The following is a 19,421-nucleotide window of genomic DNA, read 5'->3' on the forward strand; positions in this document are numbered from 1 at the left end:
CCCCCCCCCCAACCATGGTCTTAGCCTTATGAAGCCTGAAGCAGGGGCCTCTGGCCACCATTTTCCCCTCAGGCCTCAGTCACAACCCTGATTGCCTTCTGCACCTGAGACAAGCAGCCATTTTTTGTCCTTCTAGGGACCTGGAGCCAGCTGGTTTCTCCCTGGCGCGCTCTCCTCTCCAGAAATGGGGTAGGGACCCCATTACACCCCCTTAGACCTTAATTGTTGCAAATTCAGATGAAAGCCCTGTGGAATAAAAGGATAATGGGAGCTAGGAAAGCAAGTCTGCTCCAACTTCCCTGTGAAAAAGCCAAGTGATGGTAGCCTTAATTACAGGGATTTGGTGAGTCAATGACACTCGAACGGGAGTAGGGAAGTGGACAGGAGAAGTTTGCTTTTGTAGCAGGGGCCTCCTGCTTCTCTGTAGGATTGACCACTGTGAAAGAAGCTGCCCTGAGTAGAGGGCTGTTCAGGAGATACAGGGTGACTTGGAGGGACGTCCTATATCCAAATTCCCTCCAGCGTGCCAAGGAAGTGGAGGCTGGGAAATGCATGTGGGTGTTCCTTTTGTCTGGCTCTGCATCTTCACTAATTGGTCATTTGTTTTAGACGTGCTTGCAAAGTCTGTATGTATTGATGACTACATCTGTCCTGTCCATCAAGAGGTAAACTAAACGTGGAAGGTTCACAGGCTTTGAGCTCTCAGGAAAGGTGTGTTTCAGCTACTCCGGTATAGGGGCAGCAGGAGACGGCTCAGAGATTTCCTTCCCCTTTAGCACTCCCATTGCAGAATCTGCATTTCCTCTGCAGTATATGAGTTGTTGAGGCTGTTGTTAAAAATATTCATTGCTTAGCTTAATTCTGCTGCAAAAGTCCTATGCATCATCTGAGCTGCATTTCCCTGTGCAGGCTGTTGTTAACTGATGAGCGCAGTTTTATTTCAGAAATAATTTAAATTTGCTAAAGTCCATCTCATTCCCCATGGTCACCAGGTGCAGCAACCTCCAAAACTTGGCTTTCAGTTCACCATGTACTTGCTTGATTTGTATTTGCTTGATTTGCCTTTCCTTATCCTAGTGCGTTGCTGGCAGAAGCTACTGCTCTGAACCTCCTTGCTGTTCGTTTAATTTTAACCACGGTGTGATTTAGATGGTGGTGCTATGCATCCAGGTAGCTCATCTGTTCTGCTCTTCTGTTTATCTTTGGGGGTTTTTATATAGTGAAATAAATGGTGGGTAGGTGAAACTAGTCACTGGAGATAAGGGAGTTGAGCTCTGTCTTTTTTTTTTTTTTAAACAAGCAGACCCTTCCTTTACTTCAAAACACTTTTTTTTTCTGTGGTTAACCCTGTAATGAAGCTTTGCTAGCAGATAAGTGGGCCTAAACGAATGTAACTGCTGCTAATCTGGGACATTATTTTCCTTCCCCCCCAGTAACATAATTGCAGTAATGAAGCATTTTCACATAATTTTGAGTTGGTGGTTATTTCTCCCTTAATCCTTTTTTTGCTCTGAATATATGGCGGCTTGATTCCTTTTCTCCCAGTGACTTTGTTTTAGCCACGCTAAAGCATTTGAGCATCTATAAATTATGTGCTTGTACAGACAGCCTCACTGGGGACTCCTTGTATCAGTACTGTGTTACTTGAACGCTGACTGCGGCACGGAAGAAAAGGGTTGTTTTGCTGGGTAATAACGAGATATGAACTATTCGTTTCTAATTTTAAATCAAAAAAAGAATGAAGGGGTTATTGTGCTGTACAAAGCATGTCCCACCCACTCCGCTTTTATTTCCTTCCTGTCTTTAGATACTGCTGCTAAAATGGTTTTTAATTATAACTTACAGTAAAGCATGGAGTAACTGTCATACATTTAAGGAATAATTTCTCACGATCAAAGCAGGGACTTTCTCATATGCTTAACTGAATTTGGCTTCAGTGCTGTCAGTCCAGGCCTTATGCGACTGTAATGGGGCTATTAGAGTCCCGTTTAGTCAACTCCAGCACTTACTGCAGTAACACAAAGTTCATCCCACCCTCCTTTTCTAATTATGCCATTGGATTCTGGAGGAAACATTTCTAGCAGTGAGAAAATAATATGTTTTCCAAACCCATTCAGTTATCACAGTACTTCCAGCCGTTTCTGGTAGGACGTGGACGTCTACCCACACTGAGACAACCATGCTTACACCTGTAATATAACACAGGCTGCAAAATTAATTACTTCAGTCCTGCATTGCTTCCCACCCTTGTGACTGCTTTGACAGCTCAGAGTGCTGACTGTCACCAGTTAAGCTACTTACCTACTAGCCTCATGCAGGCTGGAGAACATCTGAGTCAGTCTTGGCCGATCAGAGCTCTGCGCGTTCCTTCTGGTACCCCGCTGCTGTCTTCCCAATGCCCCAGCAAAGGAGGTAGCAACTCTGTGACAAAAAGTGCTGCTTTAATAACAGGTATGCTTTTAACTTTATTCCACAAGGATTTGTTTGCTCAATGCAAAAGACAAAATCAAGTTGTTTAGAGGCCCCAGGTGCACTTTGCTGGAATTGGGTATAGCTGCCTTTCACTGCTTCAGCGTTGCCCCCTGCACTCCTGAGCTGTCACATAAGAATCAGAAATGGATTGTTTCAGGTTGCAAAGCAAGACTAGCCCGGACTCTGCTTGACTCTTGCAGCAGTCTTTTGTCCCCAGGCTGCCCCAGCTTCTAGTTCTTAGGTGACCAGGAATGATACATTCCCAAGGTCCTTCTTTGTATTACCTAAGAATATGAGATGAGGGACTCACACAACTATGCAGAAGGGTCCAAAAGAGCACATCTATTTCTCCTCCTAGAGGAGACACTGTAGCTGTGGTGATGATTTCATTTGCTAAAAAAAAAAAAAAAAAAGAGGGGAAGTAATGTTGAACTTTAATAAAAGGCCACAGAAAGATTGCTGTTCTTGAGCAGTATCCTCCAAAGGGCTGTTGGACTCTTGCCTACGCAGAAACTGCTTAGCACCAGCTATGGCAGCAGGTACTGCACCATTTTCACCGTTAGCATCTACAAGCATGGACGTGGAATAGCTCTTGTGCTTCAGGATACACGTGTAGATTCCTGAATGTATTGAACGGTTCTGTCCTGTGTGCATTGGACGAACACAAAATATCAAAAGCTGCAAATGCACATACACAATAGATCTTATTATCACAGGTTAGGGAACCTGCTGGGGAACTGAGAGACGGCAGGAATTCATAGGCCCGGTGGTGCTTTAAAGTACATGCTGTGTGCGGATGGAACACAGTGTTTGAAATAGGATAGATGGTGTTATTCCACACCTGTATTGCAAATAACATTTGTACACTCGCATCTGTGCAAGTTCCTACAGTGCAGCTCTTTAACACTGAGTGAAATGCTTATTTGGAGAACAGAAGGGTTTAGAAAAAAAAAACAATTGCTGAATTTTTCTGTAGTGCGGTGTTTGTAGATCCCTGTAATGTTTGGCACTTTCTTTTCCCCTCAAATTCTCTCATAAGGGAGCCAGAACTGTTAATCTTAGCATTTTCAATTATTTCCATGCTTGTGTGGACAGTTTGAAAAGGAGAGAACCTTGTAGACTGGTAAATGGGAAAAGTAGGTCATCCCATTTAATAAAAGTTGCAGTCAGGCACATCATCCGACACGGGTCCTGCATTTTGTGCACGATGATAGCTGATTCCACCTGAATTAGCAAACATCATGACACCTTTTAGAAAGAGGTTGTTTTGCTTTTCTGTTGGACTGTCCTTGGCTGTGTGAAAATCTAGTTTTGCAAGAATTATATTATTCCAAGATCACCTGCAACCATAGCTACTTGTTTTCTAAATTGTGAGCCATTTGCTACTTAAAATTAAGCTGCTTTACTGGTTTTCTCCAAATAGTGTGCTTCTGAAATGCCAATTATGGCAGAAAATGTGGTAATTGGGTAAATGGAATAGCACCACTTGTTCTGATTCCTTTTTCAAAACAAACTGCCTTAATAGAGACAAACTCTGCAAAACCTTCTACGGGTAGCATGTAATTTGGGGTCGTCTCATTAGATGTGTCATAAACTCATTTAAGATGTAATTTGGTGTAATTTTGAGGCATAATGTTTAAAAGTACTTCTGAACTTTAGTCTCTAACATTTGTCAAGTCAGTGAAACCTATATAAACAAATCAATCAGCTGCCTATATTTTGCATCTACAGACAGTAATCAACTACTCTGCCCCAATTTATGCTGGTTTTAATAATCTTGATTGGATTAAAGCAGCCGTTGGCAAGATTTTACAGTGGCAGGCCAGAATAACCCGGCTCAGGTCCAAGGTGGGCAGGTGTTTCCGACTCAGCCACAAGCAAAATCCTCTGCCGCTGGAACACCACTGAAGCCCCCTTGCTCCCTGGGCAGGGTCCAGTGGCTCCATAGGTCATTTCCAGCCCATGGTCTATATAGGTTGTCGACGGTTGGATTAGATATTAACCTGTTGCCTCTAGTAACCATATTCTGCTAGCCTGTGTTCTCTTACTGAAGATGAGAAACACTTTTACTTACTGAATAACCGTGATATCATGTTCGCATATATAACTGACATTACGCCGAATGATACTGTAGTCTTGAGATGTATTTGCTTCCACATTTTTGCACGTTTTCTATGCGACAGGGAGAGGCCAGTCACTCTTTCTGTCTCTGTTCCCCAAGATAAAACTGAGAACTTTGCCCACCCAAAGTCCATTTTGCCTGTTCATAACCTAAGCTGTTCAGGGCAGATATCATCTTATTACGTGTGCGGAGTGTGACTTTGCAACCAGGGCTGTGCAAGATCCTTTCAGAGGTGCTGCATGCCTGCTGCTGCCTCTGCTGGGTGAAGCTGTCCCAGCACCTCGGTGTTTTTGGGAGGTGCCATTTAGGGCTGGAGCAAGGGAAGCAGCCACGACAGGAGGGGATGCTCTGCTGCAGCCTGCCCTGGCATAACTAGGAGCAGTGAGGCGGGGCACAAGCCCTGGGTGCTGACTCAAAGGAGCATGCCCCCAGATCCATTTCTGTGGCCTGGGCCAATGTTTCCCAAACCTGGTGGGCACTTGTACCCCTCAGGTGTTCCCCCTGCTTGCTCGATGACCCTTGCTTCTGCCCAGCAATGTACAGAAGGGGGGCATGCCCAGGCAAGCTACATCCCAGCAGGTGGAGGGCGCTGGGGGAGGGCGCTGAGAGAGCACCCGCTGGGTTTGAGAAACACTGCCCGGGGTACAAGCTTGACTTGTTTCCAGGAGGTTGAACCAACCGTCTCTGCCCCAGCCTCTGCCCAGCTCAGCTAGGTAAAGCTGTATGACTCCAGTGCCAGTTACCCCACCTGGGGATTGCCCCCTGACTTTTCCCAGTGTGCTGGGTGAGCTGTGCCCTCGGGTGCCAGCTGAGCTGCCTGGCAGGCAAGGACCAGGTGGCATTTGCCCTGGGAAGCAGGGGAACCCCTTGAGTTCCCCTTGGAGCAGAGGGCCCAGCCAAGGCTGTGACATGGCCCATGTTTCCTCTCTTCCGCAGCTTTGCAACTCAGCCACGCCAATGGTGCCTCCAGTTTAGCTATTCCGTCTTCCCCATCTCTCGAGAACCCCGTGGGAAGGAGATGCCTGCTGCCCTCTGCTCACGGCGTGCTGGAGCAGGGGCTGTTTCTGTGGCTGTGACTACAGCTGACATTGTGGATCAGCTTGCTTTTTACGCCCTATAATAGATGCGTTCCTTTTGGAAATGGGGTGCAACTAAACTCAAAAGTTATGGAGGGGGTGTTTTGAGTCTAAAAAGATTGACAACCACTGGTATAGAGTGTCCTAACACAATGGGGTCTGTAGGAACTACTGCAATACAAAATAATATAAAACCAGTCTCTGAGCTGTTGATTTAAGATTTGTTTCTGGCCAATAAAAGTCATAGTGATTTATTTTTGAGGATGATTTATTTATAGAAGGCATGTAGTAGCAGCTCTCTGTGCAGTACTGGTGAGTCCCATGGTGCTGCCCGCCCCAGGTCTTTGGCGGGAGGTTGAAGTGCTGAGGTTTGGTCTCCGGAAGAGAAGTTATTCATTTTTTGTGCCAGGTTATTGTTTAAAATAACATCATTTGCCTCATTCTTCTCAGTATTTTGGTATGATCAGAAACTACAGGCTGTCTTTTCAAGAGCATCTCCTGTATTTGCAATATGTCACTTGTAGCTTAGTGGTTCTAGAAATTGAGAATAAACAGCAAGTTATTAATTTACTCAATAATACCCGGTGACAGATTTCCTATGTGGGTTTTTTTTCTACCTTTAATAAGAATTCCTTTACAGGTGGTGGTCAAGGAAGGGGAGAGGCTTTTAAAAAAGAAAAGAAAAGGCAGGGGTGGGAGAAGGGGCTGTATTTTAGTACTGAAACATTGTAAATCTGTCCAGAAGTGTCTGCTAATTTAGTACAGGACCAGCGTGTCTTTCATCGCTTCTGTGATGTTGAAAATTATTCCATTTTTCTGTAACTTTAGCTGTGGTAAAAATGGCTTTATTCTAAAATAAGCCTTAAAAAATGTAAGACCGACAAACTCAGTAGTAGTTATTGGTGGTTTTACTTAATATTGTAAATTTCCTTTCTAGGAATAAAGATTTGAGCAATTACTGAATATAGATTTATGAAGGACTTCAATAATCTGTTCATTTGGTCGCTTCTGATTGCTGCTTGTTTTTGTTTTTATAACAGCGATCACATGGAAAATATTTATGGTTATTTAATGAAATACACCAATCTTGTCACTGGCTGGCAATATCGGTAAGTCTGATGTTTATTTTTATTAATTTATTTATTTTAAGAAACAAACTTGCTTAACAAAATTACTGGTTATCAGCAGGGATCCTGGTTTTTCCTAATAAAAAATCGCAAATTCTCTGATTTTAAAAACACCCAAATCCATGATGAAAATGAAAGGCCACTAGATAGATAAATAGATATCAGTTGAACACTATGTCTTCTTGATATAGTTACAATTTTAAGGTAACTTGGAAGCCGACCAGTGCCTCAATCACTATAATAAATTCTAAATACCTATACATTTTGGTATTTGATTTTGGGTTTTTTATCATGGAAAATCAAAGCTCCCCCTGCCTCCTTTGCTCACAGAATGCAGGGCCAGGCCCCACATGCCCCTGCCTCCGCAGCCCTGCTGGTGCCTTCCACTGTCCCCTCCCACCTCCCAGCCCTGCCAGAGGGGGGCCCCCAGCTGCCAGGGCTCTGGGACCAGGGACCTGGGTCCACAGCCCTCTGCCCCCCCCACCGCAGCAGTGCCCGAGCCCTGGTTGCTGCCCACAGGAGGAGGCATCTGCTGCAGAAAAGTGGAGTGCGGAGCCTGGCTCCCCCTCCCTGCTGCCTGTCTGCTGCAGGCTTGGGTTTGGGGCGGGGGTGGCTTCCCACCACTGCGTGCACACCTGGATGAGCAGGGGGGACCCATGCCCCCCAGATCTTTGTGTGAGGTGGGGCTGGGTGCAGACTGCCCAATATGGGCTCAGGCTTGCTGCCCTCCTCTGGGGCCTCTGCAGCCCAGCAGGTGCAACCCAGCACTGCAGGGCAGATCAGGGCCACGTGGGGAAGCTGCTTGCCGCTGTGAGCTCTGCGCTGCCCTGGTGAGGCGTCCTCTGCCCACGCAGCAGCAGCAAGGGGCACAGCCCTGCACTGCTGCCCTTGCTGCTGCTGCTGCATGTGAAAGGGATGCCTCACCAGGGCAGTGCAGGGCTCGCAGCAGCAAGCAGCTTCCCCACGCAGCCCCACTCTGCCCTGCAAGATGATGTTGCACCCGCTGGGCTGTGGAGAGGCCCCTGAAGAAGGCAGCAGGGCAGGGAGCCCAAGCCCGCAGCGGGCAGCTCATGCGTGCCCCCACCACACACACAGATCTGGGGAGCACAGGTCCCCCTGGGAATGCATGCAGTGGTGAGGAGCCAGCCCCCCGTTACCCCCTAGATGAGCTGCCTGCAGCTCTGTCCCACTCCTCGCCAGGGCCCTGTGGCTGTGCGTTCCAGCCCAGGCCTCGAGCTGCATGCACCCCTGCAGCTGGACAGTAGCCCCAGCCCCTGCCCCAGCCATTTCTTCCCTCCCTGTGGGGGCATCAATCCCACTCCCCACGACATGAGACTTACCTGCAGGAGCTGATCTCCAGGCTGCCTGGCAGTCGGGTACCTATACATGCACGTGGCGCCTCCTGTCCATCTGCCTCCTCCCACTCCCCCCCAGCCCCTTGCAGGCTGGAAATCAGCCAGCCTGCAGAGAGCTTGTTGCAAAACTGAAAAATCCTCTGTTTTCTCTGTTAATGAGAAGTTTGCATTTTCCTTGGGTAAAGGGGGAAAGCCACATTTTTCCCACTTTTCCCATGGGGAAATGGAAAACCTGTATCCCTGGTATGAGCAGGCTTTGAAGCAATTGGGGGTTTGGGGGGGGGTTTGTTTTTTTTTCCCCTTGGGAAGCAATTTAAACAGTGAAACTATTTGTAGGTTTAAGAGTCAACAAAGAAGATGGAGAACAAAAATGATTAGTGGCCATGGAAACGTGGCATATGAGGAAAGGGTGGAAGAACTAGGCCTGTTTAGTCTGGAGAAGAGAAAACTGAGGTGGGGGAAGAGTTGATAACAGTCTTCATATACTTGAAAGATGGTTATATGGAGGATGGGTATCGACCGTTCTGCATGGCTGCAGGGGATAGGACAAGGAGCAATGTTCTTAACTTCCAGCAAGGAAAATTTTAGGCTTGTTATTATAGATTAGATTTCATAGATTTCTAGAGTCGGAAGGGACCTGATAGATCATCGGGTCCAACCCCCTGCTCCAGGCAGGAAAGAGCGCTGGGTTTAAGTAACCCCACCCAGATGCCTGTTTGATCTCTTCTTGAACACCTCTAAGGTAGGTATTAGGAAGAGTGTTCTCACTATGAGGGTGGTTAAGCTTTTGAACAGGCTCTCTAGAGAAATTGTAGAATCTCCCCCCTTGGAAGTTTTCAGGAACAGGCTAGATGCACTTGGCTGGGATGGTTTAGTCGGGGATGATTCTGTCTCAAGGAGAGGGTGGGATTAGATGATTTGCTGAGGTTCCTTCCAGTCCTACTTCTCTTTTATTCTGCTTTCTAGTCTTAATGTCAATTAAACCTAGCAGATAGGAGATAAATGTACTATATTAATGTTGGGAATATGTGCAAGAGGAGGATTGATTAAGGTGTTAATCAAAAGTAGAGTGGGAGAAGAAGGAATGTAAATGGAAACTTCATAATGTCGACTGTCAGTTCTCTTCCATGTGAACTACTAGACTAGCTGCTAAGGCTACTAGCTTGAGACTGAGAGCAGCAGCTAGAGTAGCTTTAACAGAACACAGTAGAGTTAGTGGCTGAGACATAAGGTTCATATTGTGCCTTTAGCATCTTTCCTCTTAAAAGATCCCTAGATACTTCTCAAGCTATATATTCCTGCAGCAGTCTTTAAGGCTGAAAGAATGAGCACTTAACACATCATGTTGCTATCAAAGTAGGCCACCATGATTGTGCTACTGTTGCTTTATCCTAAATTTTCTCAGTGCTAAATCTTCCAAGACTTCCTAGATCTTGCAAGTATACTTTTACAGGGACAGTAGCGCACACATACTATAGTTGCAGCTTTCTTTAAAGGAGAGGAAACTTTGCATAAGGCTAATTTTGTGCAGTTTTGAGTATTGTATTTGGTATGTTTGAGGCTGTGCTAGAAAATTGTGGGATTTGCTTACCAATTTCCAGATGATAGTCCTGACTGAATGACGAGGATTTGTTTTTTATTTTTTAAAATATTTGAACTACTTTTAATTTTAATAAATTTACTTTTGTTACAATTGCAGGTTTTTTGTTTTAAACAATGAAGTTGGCTTCCTGGAGTATTTTGTGAATGAGCAGTCTAGAAATCAGAAGCCCAGAGGTACCTTACAGCTAGCTGGAGCTGTAATTTCACCCAGCGATGAAGACTGTCATACCTTCACAGTTAATGCTGCCAGTGGAGAGCAGTATAAGCTAAGAGGTGGGGTGTAAATTCTTGGACAGGATTTTTTTTCCCACTAGAGGACACTCCTGGCTCTTCATTTGTGGTTCTAGTTTTGTGCTTAGCTGCCCCTGTTTGCCTTGGATAACAGATAATTAATTTTGTAGGCCGCACCCTCAATACATTTTGTGCCCTCAGTTTGGGCTTAACCATTTTTCATTTGGGAACCTGCCGCAATTTAGTTACTTTGCAGTGGGGAGACGGTATCTGTCATTGGAGACTGAGTCCTTCCCTGTTTATATTTCAGTGTTCCTGATCAACTCTAGAGAGAGGTAGTTAGCTATGTAGTCTCAAATTGGGCAGACTAGCATATGGAAAAGTAACCCATTGGCTATGAAAGCTTTTGTCTCTCTGAACCAGTCATAAGTCTCTAAGGGTGTCGTTACATGTGCTCCAGGGGTGGAGGGGGTGCTTTAATTAGAGCAGCTCTCTGAAACCCTGTCCTACATAACTTTGCATCTTGTATAGTTTTATCAAGGAGGAGATTGTACGTTCCCCCTGAAAGACAGTAAGGATGGGATAAGGTATTGGCTGACACTCTTGCATGCTCTCTTGTATTCTCGCTCATGTACATGTCTGTCCTATATACATACAGTTCATTTTAAATACAAGTCAAGTTCAGCAGAAGGTCATGAAGCTTTTTGAAGGTAAGCTGTAATTAGGAGCAGTTCAGCGTGATATATTTCTATCCTGGTATTTAGTAAGAGCATTGTTAAACATATATGTATATACGTTTAATATTTCTCTCAACAAATACCAGGATCAAAATAATATATTTTGCTGAACCACTCCTAATTACAGCTTACCTTTGGATAGCTTCATGACCTTCTGCTGAACTTGACTTGTATTTAAATGTACTTTTTTTTTTTTTTTAGACTAAGATCAAGTGTTTGTTCTTGGAAATCCCTGCAGAATAAATATGGTATAATGTTTTCCCTCTTTTTAAGCAAGTCATTAAATTATTACCTAATTAGCTGCTCAACTCTGGTACGCGGGTTTCCCCCTCAAACTGAAACTTGCACATTTTTTCTCAACAGCGAAAGCTTTAAGTGGAGGTGTGCCGACATCTGAATAACTGAGATTATTTGTGGCCAGATCTTGCAGCTCTCCTCTTGGGAGCATTGTAGTTACGGGAACATATTTGTATAAGTACAAATCATCGCTTTGGTACCTTGGTTTTTCTTTTTGTCTTGCCTCTCAGAATTTTGACCTGTCAACATAGTAGAAGTGTTACATTTATCCAAGTTGTTCTAGAAGAGTTGTGATGTGGCTGACTCGGTTTTTATTCTTTTACATCAACAAGACTATAGCATAAAAGCGTTAATTTTGTGTTACTTTAAGGGATGAAATGTTTCTTTTATTTGGAGATCAAGCTGCCTACGCTTTTTCCCCCCTGTAAATAACTGGTTTTGGTTTGCTTTTATTATTAGCCGCTGATGCAAAAGAACGGCAGCATTGGGTTAGCAGACTCCAGATATGCACGCAGCATCACACGGAAGCAATTGGGAAGGTACTGCACGATTTTAATGTATTGGGTAAAAACATATGAGAATATCCACATTCTTAATAGGTTTGGGTCGTTGGTAAGGGTAATTGAAAACTGATGCATTCCATTACTCTCCAACCCAGACAAATGCAATCAAGATAGAAATATGACTGCAGATGAGTAGAACGGCTTCTTCTAAAGTGTTTGGTACGGCAAAAAGATGATGACACTGCAGCCTATAAAAAGCCAACCGGTTCTAGCTAGTCATGGCACTTCCCATGTGGCATATGGAAGTCAGGTGTAGATGAAAGCTCGGGAATTGTAGGCTAGCATGTTCTAGTTGATTTTTTTGTGAGTAATGACCTAACCCCTAAGACCTGGTCCTTAAAAAGCCTACCCCTGGTTTTTCACTTCCATTTTCTGGCAGATGAAACCACCCACTTGCTCATGGCTACATTTAGGATAAAATTGGGTGTTTAGTGCCTTAAGCTGACAACTTTGAGTGTCCTGACTTCAAAGTAAGCATTCAAATAATCCTCTTTTTTAATTTTATTTCTAATGCATTTTAAAAAGAAAATAGTGTATTTTTTAAACTTCTTCTCAAGATGTTTAATTATTTTTAAATTTTGTTGTTTTTTTTAAGCTTTGGAAATAATTTCTTCGTTGGCTTCCACAATAGTTGCATGGGAAATATAGCACAGGAGTCCCAGTAAGTTTTATCTTACGTAAACTTAAGACTGAGGAAGTAAGGTTGTGTTCCATACAGATTTTTACTGTCAAAACTTTAGAACAAGTTTTGAAATACAGTTCAGATTTCTAGCTGTAGTTTTATGTTTGTTTGTCTATTATGGTTTATTCTAAGGAGAAAAAAAATATTTCCAAACATTTGGTTTCAAGTCCCTGTTCTTTGCATGTTGGGAGGAGTTTAAAGCTAGGGACACTTATTTCATAGGTTTCATAGATATGAGGGCTGGAAGGGACCTCGGAAGATCGAGTCCAGCCCCCCGCCCGAAGAGCAGGAAGTCAGCTGGGGTCATAGGATCCCAGCAAGATAAGCATCCAATTTACTCTTGAAGGTGTTCAATGTAGGTGCTTGAACCACCTCCAATGGCAGACTATTCCAGACCTATGGGCTGCTAGTTCCATTTTCAACAGGGAGATGGTTGAGCATTCGCTGTATCTAACAGAAATCTACTCTCTGGTTTCTACTTCATTTAACTGGAGAGCTGAAACATTCAAATTCATGCTTCTATTTTTTGTGACTAGTTCTAACCTCCTTATCAAGAGCCTCTAAATATTTTGCTTTCTTTTGAATACTTGTAAATGAACTTCTTTTTTGTTTAAGTGTCATGTGTGGTCTGCTCCAAATCAGTTGGAAGATTAATTGTATGCCAGAGCTGAAACCAGTCTAGAATTACAAACTTTTTTGATTATATAAAAAAGAGGAGTCAAAGACATGTCCACAGGTGGTATAAAGCATTAAGTATTGTTTCATTTCTCTTCCTGATTTAAACAAAAGTTCACTGTAGTAGGCAGCGTAGCCAGGTAATCATCGGTAAGTACCACGAAATCAAACCTTCTCATCCTCTAATTCTTGGTTTGTTTGGGTTTTTTCAGTTCTAATATAGATGTCTAATAAAAGTATCTGTTGGGTATTAGGAATTGATTCTCAACATCTTTAATATGTTTATTCACCAGAACAATCCTCCTCTGAAATCTCGCAGCTTCTCCCTTGCATCCCAAGGAAGTGGCAACTCTCCTGGTGCTCAGAGAAGACCCAGCCAAAATGCAGCTTCTTTTTTTAATGTTGGACATCACAAATTGTCAACAGGAAAAAGAGTTCTTATTATGCAACCAGACCACCTAGTGGACGTTAGAGAGGTTGGTATGAAGTATTTGTAAACATTGGAAAGATAAGAATGATCTTTTCACTGATCTTCTGACTTGAAATTACACAAATTTTAAATTTAAATCTCATATTTTTAACTGTTTGTAATATTCATCGTTTATCTTTATTGTTGTCTTGCTGTGTGAAGTTAAGGAGCTTCATATGCTCCCAACCTAGAAAAGTCAGTATTTTAATGGTGATTGGAGTATGTCTTCTGTGTGTTTGTAAAAGTGCTTTGGCATGCAAGTTTGTTTATAAATTTTGGATTTATTATTTACATTGAGGAGGGGGAGACGAGTGATTTCCACCCTTCCTACCCTCAGTGCTCTCTGTAACTTATCTTAAATACTAAGATTTTTTTTATAAAACTCCTGGTAAATCCTAGCATTACAGGTAAAATGTCATACCACATTTCCTCTTAAACCCTAGAGTTGCCTATTTTCAAAAGAGTTGCCTTAACTCAACACCTAAAAAGACTCAACTCTTGACTCAAGCTTCATGTGATAGAGGAAAAATGTATTATGCTTTGTATCTGCAAATTTCACTAACAATATAATTACACAAGAAATCTGTGACCAAAGTCATCAAAGCACTGAGTAAATTCAAATAAAATAAAGTGCAGTCCAATAGCATGATTCCATTGAATTCCTTTTGCTGTGTCAGGATGCTTGTGAAAAATGTGCACCGTAACCACTCTTTTTATGCTCCCATCCATGTAGGCACTATAAAGAATTGATTGAATTTGAATGTTTGCAACACACATCATGTATGCAAGCGATGGCACCCATGCTGCAGGGTTTGCTGAAGTGGTGCAGGCAGCCCATGTGTGGGGTGTGTAGCAGAATACAGAGGGGGCAGGTAGCACAGTGGCAGAGAGGGCAGAAAGCAGAGCACTGGATCAGACCGGAGCACAGAACAGGGAGCAGAAAGCTGAGCAGCAGAATGGATATGGGAAAGGGATCAGTGCAGCATGCGTGCCAAAATATTGGCCCCCACTATGTATGCCATATATCTACAGAATGGACACTTGTCTTGGCAGAGTCAAAGACTGTTGTTACTATTATCAATAGTAATAGTTTTAGGCCAGTGATGTGATCAGCCCAGTACATCAAAGGATAGATGCACAAAATCTGACATGCTGGGAAATCCACTTTGAGCAAAAATTAATGGTCTCTCTTTCCCCTTTTTTTTATTGTGAAATCACTGTAGCCTTGCAGTAGAAGGGAGTTTGTAAAAAGGAAGTGAATAACAAGGTTGGGTTTTAGTACACTGGAATAAAACATTTCACAGCAGCAAAGAATCAGACTTCTGCATTGGAGATTTCTGTAAGCGCCTTGACAGTCAACACAGTGTGGCAAGAATGTGTCTTGCCCAAGTAATGGAAAGAGATCTGAGGTGTTGGGGGACTAATTTGAAGATGAGCACTTAAAAATATATATATAATATGCTCAGAGGGTAATTTAACCTTGAAAGCAGATATTATGGATATGGATTTTACAGAAAGCTTCCTTGTCAAACATGGTTTGACACAAAGAAACAAGCAATACAACTTGTGATGTTTTTCAGACTAACATAGTTCTCTTGACCTGGTCCGCTTTGTGAATTGCTGCTAAAGTGCATGTGTATCTCTTTTTCCAGTTCTTTCGAATGAAAAAGACTTTTCTGTACCCGGACAAAAGTCTGCAGATTGTTCAGCCCACAGTGTTTGCTTCTAGATAAGGCTCTCACCTTCTGTTAATTTTTGTTTTCTTCTTTCATTGCATATCTTGATATAATCAGTATTATTGGAGGGTAAATTCCCTCTTTCTTTATGAATGGGAACAGAGGGAGACTTACTTCTGTAAGCAAAATATTTTAGAGACAGTGGTGAAAACTGGAGAATTTTAAGGCCTTGTGTTTCCTTTTCATTGCTACCAGAAATTCATGTTAGCATCATGAAACATGAGTAACGAAAGCTGGGAGTATAGTATGTGGATAGAAGGCTCTAACTTGAAAGATAGTTCTGGTTCATAAATGGATAGCAATCTGCCTGTTTTGCTTTCTAATAGGAAGCAAGAATAGTATAGTTTACAGAATAGTTTTGTAGTGGCCTTTCAAGTGGTCTTGTAAGAAAAGAGTAAATCATTTATTTATTGTTTCAACTTCAAAATCTTGTTTAGTTAGAGTAGGTGTAAGTATAGCTGTCATTCTCCTTCAGGTAAGGGTAAGCTTGTAGATTTTTAGATGTCTTAATTTTGCCATGGATAGCAAGTCATAATGTCCCCTTTTTTTTTTTTAATTCATGTGCATCTGAAGCCAGAACTTGGTCACCTGAAAGGAAACCTAATATACCGGTATCCCCTTCTTCCTGTCATCTCATAACATAGCAGTGGGTTGTAGGAGAAGATATCTCTGGAGCAAAGTTACCAGCTCAGTTTCCAAAGCAGCTGCTTCCACTAGTTTATCCACAATAATTCACCGGAGGACATTGTTTGACAAACAGTTGGTTCATCCATTTTGGACTGCCAGCGGTGAGGGTGTGTCTAGGGGTGCTGTGGGCATTTATGGTGATGGAGGACATTTGGGAAGGTAGCAGTGTCTTGTTCTCCCACTCCTCCTGCTAAACACAGCCTCAATCAGGGAGACAGATGGAGCTTGCGAGACTTTTATACTGTTCTTTTTAGCTGTCTGTTTCTGACAAGGAACATTGAGATGGAGAAAAGTTTAAAAATTGGGGATTTGGGTTGCCTGAAGTAAGGGTTAAGGTGCATCTGAGTGCAGCAACAAAGAATTTCTATGTATTATGGCACGTTATCTGTTGGCAACAAAGTGGGAAGCTCACTGAAGACCATGCAGCTCGAGTGTGGCTACATATAGTAGTGGCTGGGTAGTCAGGCAAGTGATCCGAGTCTGGGGTAGAGGTGAATCATGGTGTACCTAGGGACCAGGTGGATAGGAAATGCTAATGGACAGCTTTTAGTTGTCAGGTTTCAGATGACATGGCGTGGAAATTTCCCAGGCTTTCCAGTACACATCAACATAAACGCTGTATGCTCATGTTATGAGCCCCTGCCTCCCCTAGTCCCCCTCTTCTTTCATGCCTCCCGCATTATCCTCACTTACTGGTTCTACCTCATCCTACTTCCACATGCCACGAGTGTTGTAGCTAGGAACCCACTCAATTTGTGATTTCATAGTTTTTCCAGAAATTGCGAAATTGGGCGTTGTCCATGAAATCAGGCAATGCCTGTGAAATACACGGAGGGAAAAAAATGTACTTAAAATAAAATTCTAGCTCCCCAGTGGCAGCCAGCAGTCCTCCTGGCCCTGTGACCCAACCACGCAGCCTGCAGGGATCTACTAAATGAAAGGGAACCATTTAGTGGATTTGGTGTCAATAATCGAGGGGCTGCCACCACAAAGGGGAGCAGCTGTGATGGCAGCTGCCCTTGCTCTTTGCTCCTGATTGGCTGAGAGGGCTGCCTGTCCTGCGGCCCCTCTCCTCTCTACCAATGTGGCAAGGTGTGGGGCCATGCGATAGGCAGCCCTTCAAGCCAATTAACAGAGAGAAGCGGGGCCCCTTGGCCAATCAGAGGCATGGGGGCAGGGGCTGCTGCAATAAGCCTGTGGAAAAAAGTGGCCACCCCGTGATCTGCCCACAAAATTGGCCACCTGCCTCCTTGATTTGGGTAAGTCCCTAATCACCGCAGGTAAGTGGCTTGGGGTTTGGACATGCTTGGATCAGGAATGCAAGTGGCGCTAGGGAAAGGGAAACAGGACTGGAGTTGATCTTGTGCTAAACAGCTGATGGGATGCCTGAGCAGAGGTAGGCATCTCTTCTGCAAGTGAAAGCTTTCCCTTGCTTTCCCCTCTCCACACAGCTTGTGCCTGCCATAGCGCCACGTGCTGCTGCCGTCCCACATCCCCACTCAGCCTGCAGGCCTCCGTGGAGTTGCAGTATTGCACAGCATGGCAGGCCAGCCTGAATTCACAGGGTCAGTGTGTACTGGTTGGTTCAGGCCCATCTCTAGCTGCAAATGTTGTATTGTTTTGAGCATGTTTGCAAGTAAGGAAGTTCATTTAGTGGATTCCAGGTATGCTTCAAAGAGAGATTGTGACACCTTGTCTTTTTATCAGCAGGGATATTTTAACGCTGCTGTAACTAAACTTCTTCACGTGATGGAAGTTTGTAGCATGGAAGTTACTCTGTCCCCTCCGACTGGGAAGGACTAAGCAGCTGAGAATGTAACTTCATGAACAGAGCAGGCAGGAAGGAAGGACGGGGAGGCAGGATACAGAAGGTGGAGCAAAAGGTGATTTTGAGGGATCTGATGTGCCAATAGCTTTTTATAGCATCTGTTTACATCAGATGGAGGCATGTGTCGCCGTGACACTTGAATCAGGAATTTATATATTGCATGACCAGTATAGATAAAGCACCAGGTTAGATTTATTTAAATATTTTTTTCTAAGTTACAAAAAGCACAAGGAGTGTCTAGTGTTGAAATAAAAAGCTTCTGTTTAGAGGGGAGAGACATTTTTAAACTAAAACATTGTAGATTGGGGGTGGGGGGATGAATTTACAGAAAATAAAAGGGCTCTGGAGGGTGTATTGGGAGCTGTAGATGTGGCAGTTAGCAAAGATGGGCAGGGGTTTGTCATCCTGGGTAGTTTTCTAGCCAGTTCTTTAGTTTCCTTGGGGGTTATTGGTTTGGGAGTGGAGAGAGCACGAGGACTGGCTAGTATGGACTGGAGGAGTTGTTGGGGTCCTGGGCAAGAGTCATTTAGGGCCCCTTAGAGGGTTAATTTTGACCTATAAGCAAGTTGGACAATTTTATTTCAATTTCACTGTGCCCTATCCATGAAACTGCAGTGACAGTATCTTAATACAACACTGATAATACAAATATTCAGTGTAATTAATTTTTATAAAGTGTGGGGTCCCAGGCAGTTGCCCTGTCTGACCTCCCCTAAGGCCACTACTGACTAGAGGACCAACACCCAACATGCTGATGTCTTAAGAAAATTTGCTTCTTAGATACCAGGAGGGCCTGGGGACAGGTTAGCAGAGAACTTAAAATGAGGGACAGAGCTGTCTCCTTGACAAAGGCACAACACCCCACCACTCTCACTGTATAGATTGACCCTGAGAAGGTTCATGGGAGACTTGATCAGGCTGTGAATACCTATATGGGGAAAAGACATTTGATAACCAGCTCATCAGTGTAGCAGGAAAAGGTCAGCAAAGCAAAAGAGGTTCAGAGTTGAAGCTAGACAAGTTCAGATAAGAAATCATGTGCAAATATTTAACAGCGAGCATAATTAACATTCCAGCAGCTGATCATAGGTTGAGCATTTGGCAGGAATTTTCTAATTGAAATCAGGCAGGGGGGGTTTCTAAAAAAGGATGCTCCTTCTACAGCCAGAAATTAATTGGGGCAGTCTCCTGGGCCTTGTTATACTAGAGATCAGACCAGATGATCACCAGGGATCCAGGTTTTATATGTTTAAAAATTGCAGATTCTCTCATTTAACACCCCACCCCCCAAACCACAATTAAAATGAAACATCACTCTATCTACCTATCTAGCAGATTTGGGGTTTTTTGGATATATTATGTAATGGTGTTTCATTTTAATTGTTGATTTTGGGGGTTTTGGAGATGTATATGAATAGATAGCTATCGATATAGCTATATCAATAGATAGATATCTCTCAATTGAACACATTTTTTTATTGATATATGTATAATTTTAAAGCAGTTTGGAAGCCTACCAGTGCCTCAATTACTATAATAAAATAAATTATAAATATCTATACATTTTGGTATTTGATTTGGGCCTTTTTATCATGGAAAATCAGAGTTCTCCCTGTCCCCTTAGCTCACAGAATGCAGGTCCAAGCCCCTCACTCCCAAGCCACAGCCCTCCAGCCCTGTATACCCCCCCGCAGCAGTTCCCAAACCCTGGCTGCCGCCCGCGGGAGGCAACAGCTGTTGTGGCTGAAGTGGGGCTGAGAGC

General features: G+C 43.5%; 1 protein-coding gene across 1 annotated transcript in view; it reads left to right on the forward strand.

Annotated features, from left to right (window-relative positions):
* The window catches only part of OSBPL11 (oxysterol binding protein like 11), a 65,043-nt gene that overhangs the window by 14,725 nt on the left and 30,897 nt on the right, over window positions 1-19,421 (forward strand). Inside the window, exons 3-6 of the mRNA XM_025196933.1 lie at window positions 6,711-6,779; window positions 9,852-10,027; window positions 11,479-11,558; window positions 13,233-13,415. Of these exons, the coding sequence (XP_025052718.1) occupies window positions 6,711-6,779; window positions 9,852-10,027; window positions 11,479-11,558; window positions 13,233-13,415 (508 nt within the window). The remainder of the gene's footprint in view (window positions 1-6,710; window positions 6,780-9,851; window positions 10,028-11,478; window positions 11,559-13,232; window positions 13,416-19,421) is intronic.

This window comes from Alligator sinensis, unplaced genomic scaffold, assembly GCF_000455745.1.
Source record: "Alligator sinensis unplaced genomic scaffold, ASM45574v1 scaffold4_1, whole genome shotgun sequence".
NCBI classification, from domain to species: Eukaryota; Metazoa; Chordata; order Crocodylia; family Alligatoridae; genus Alligator; species Alligator sinensis.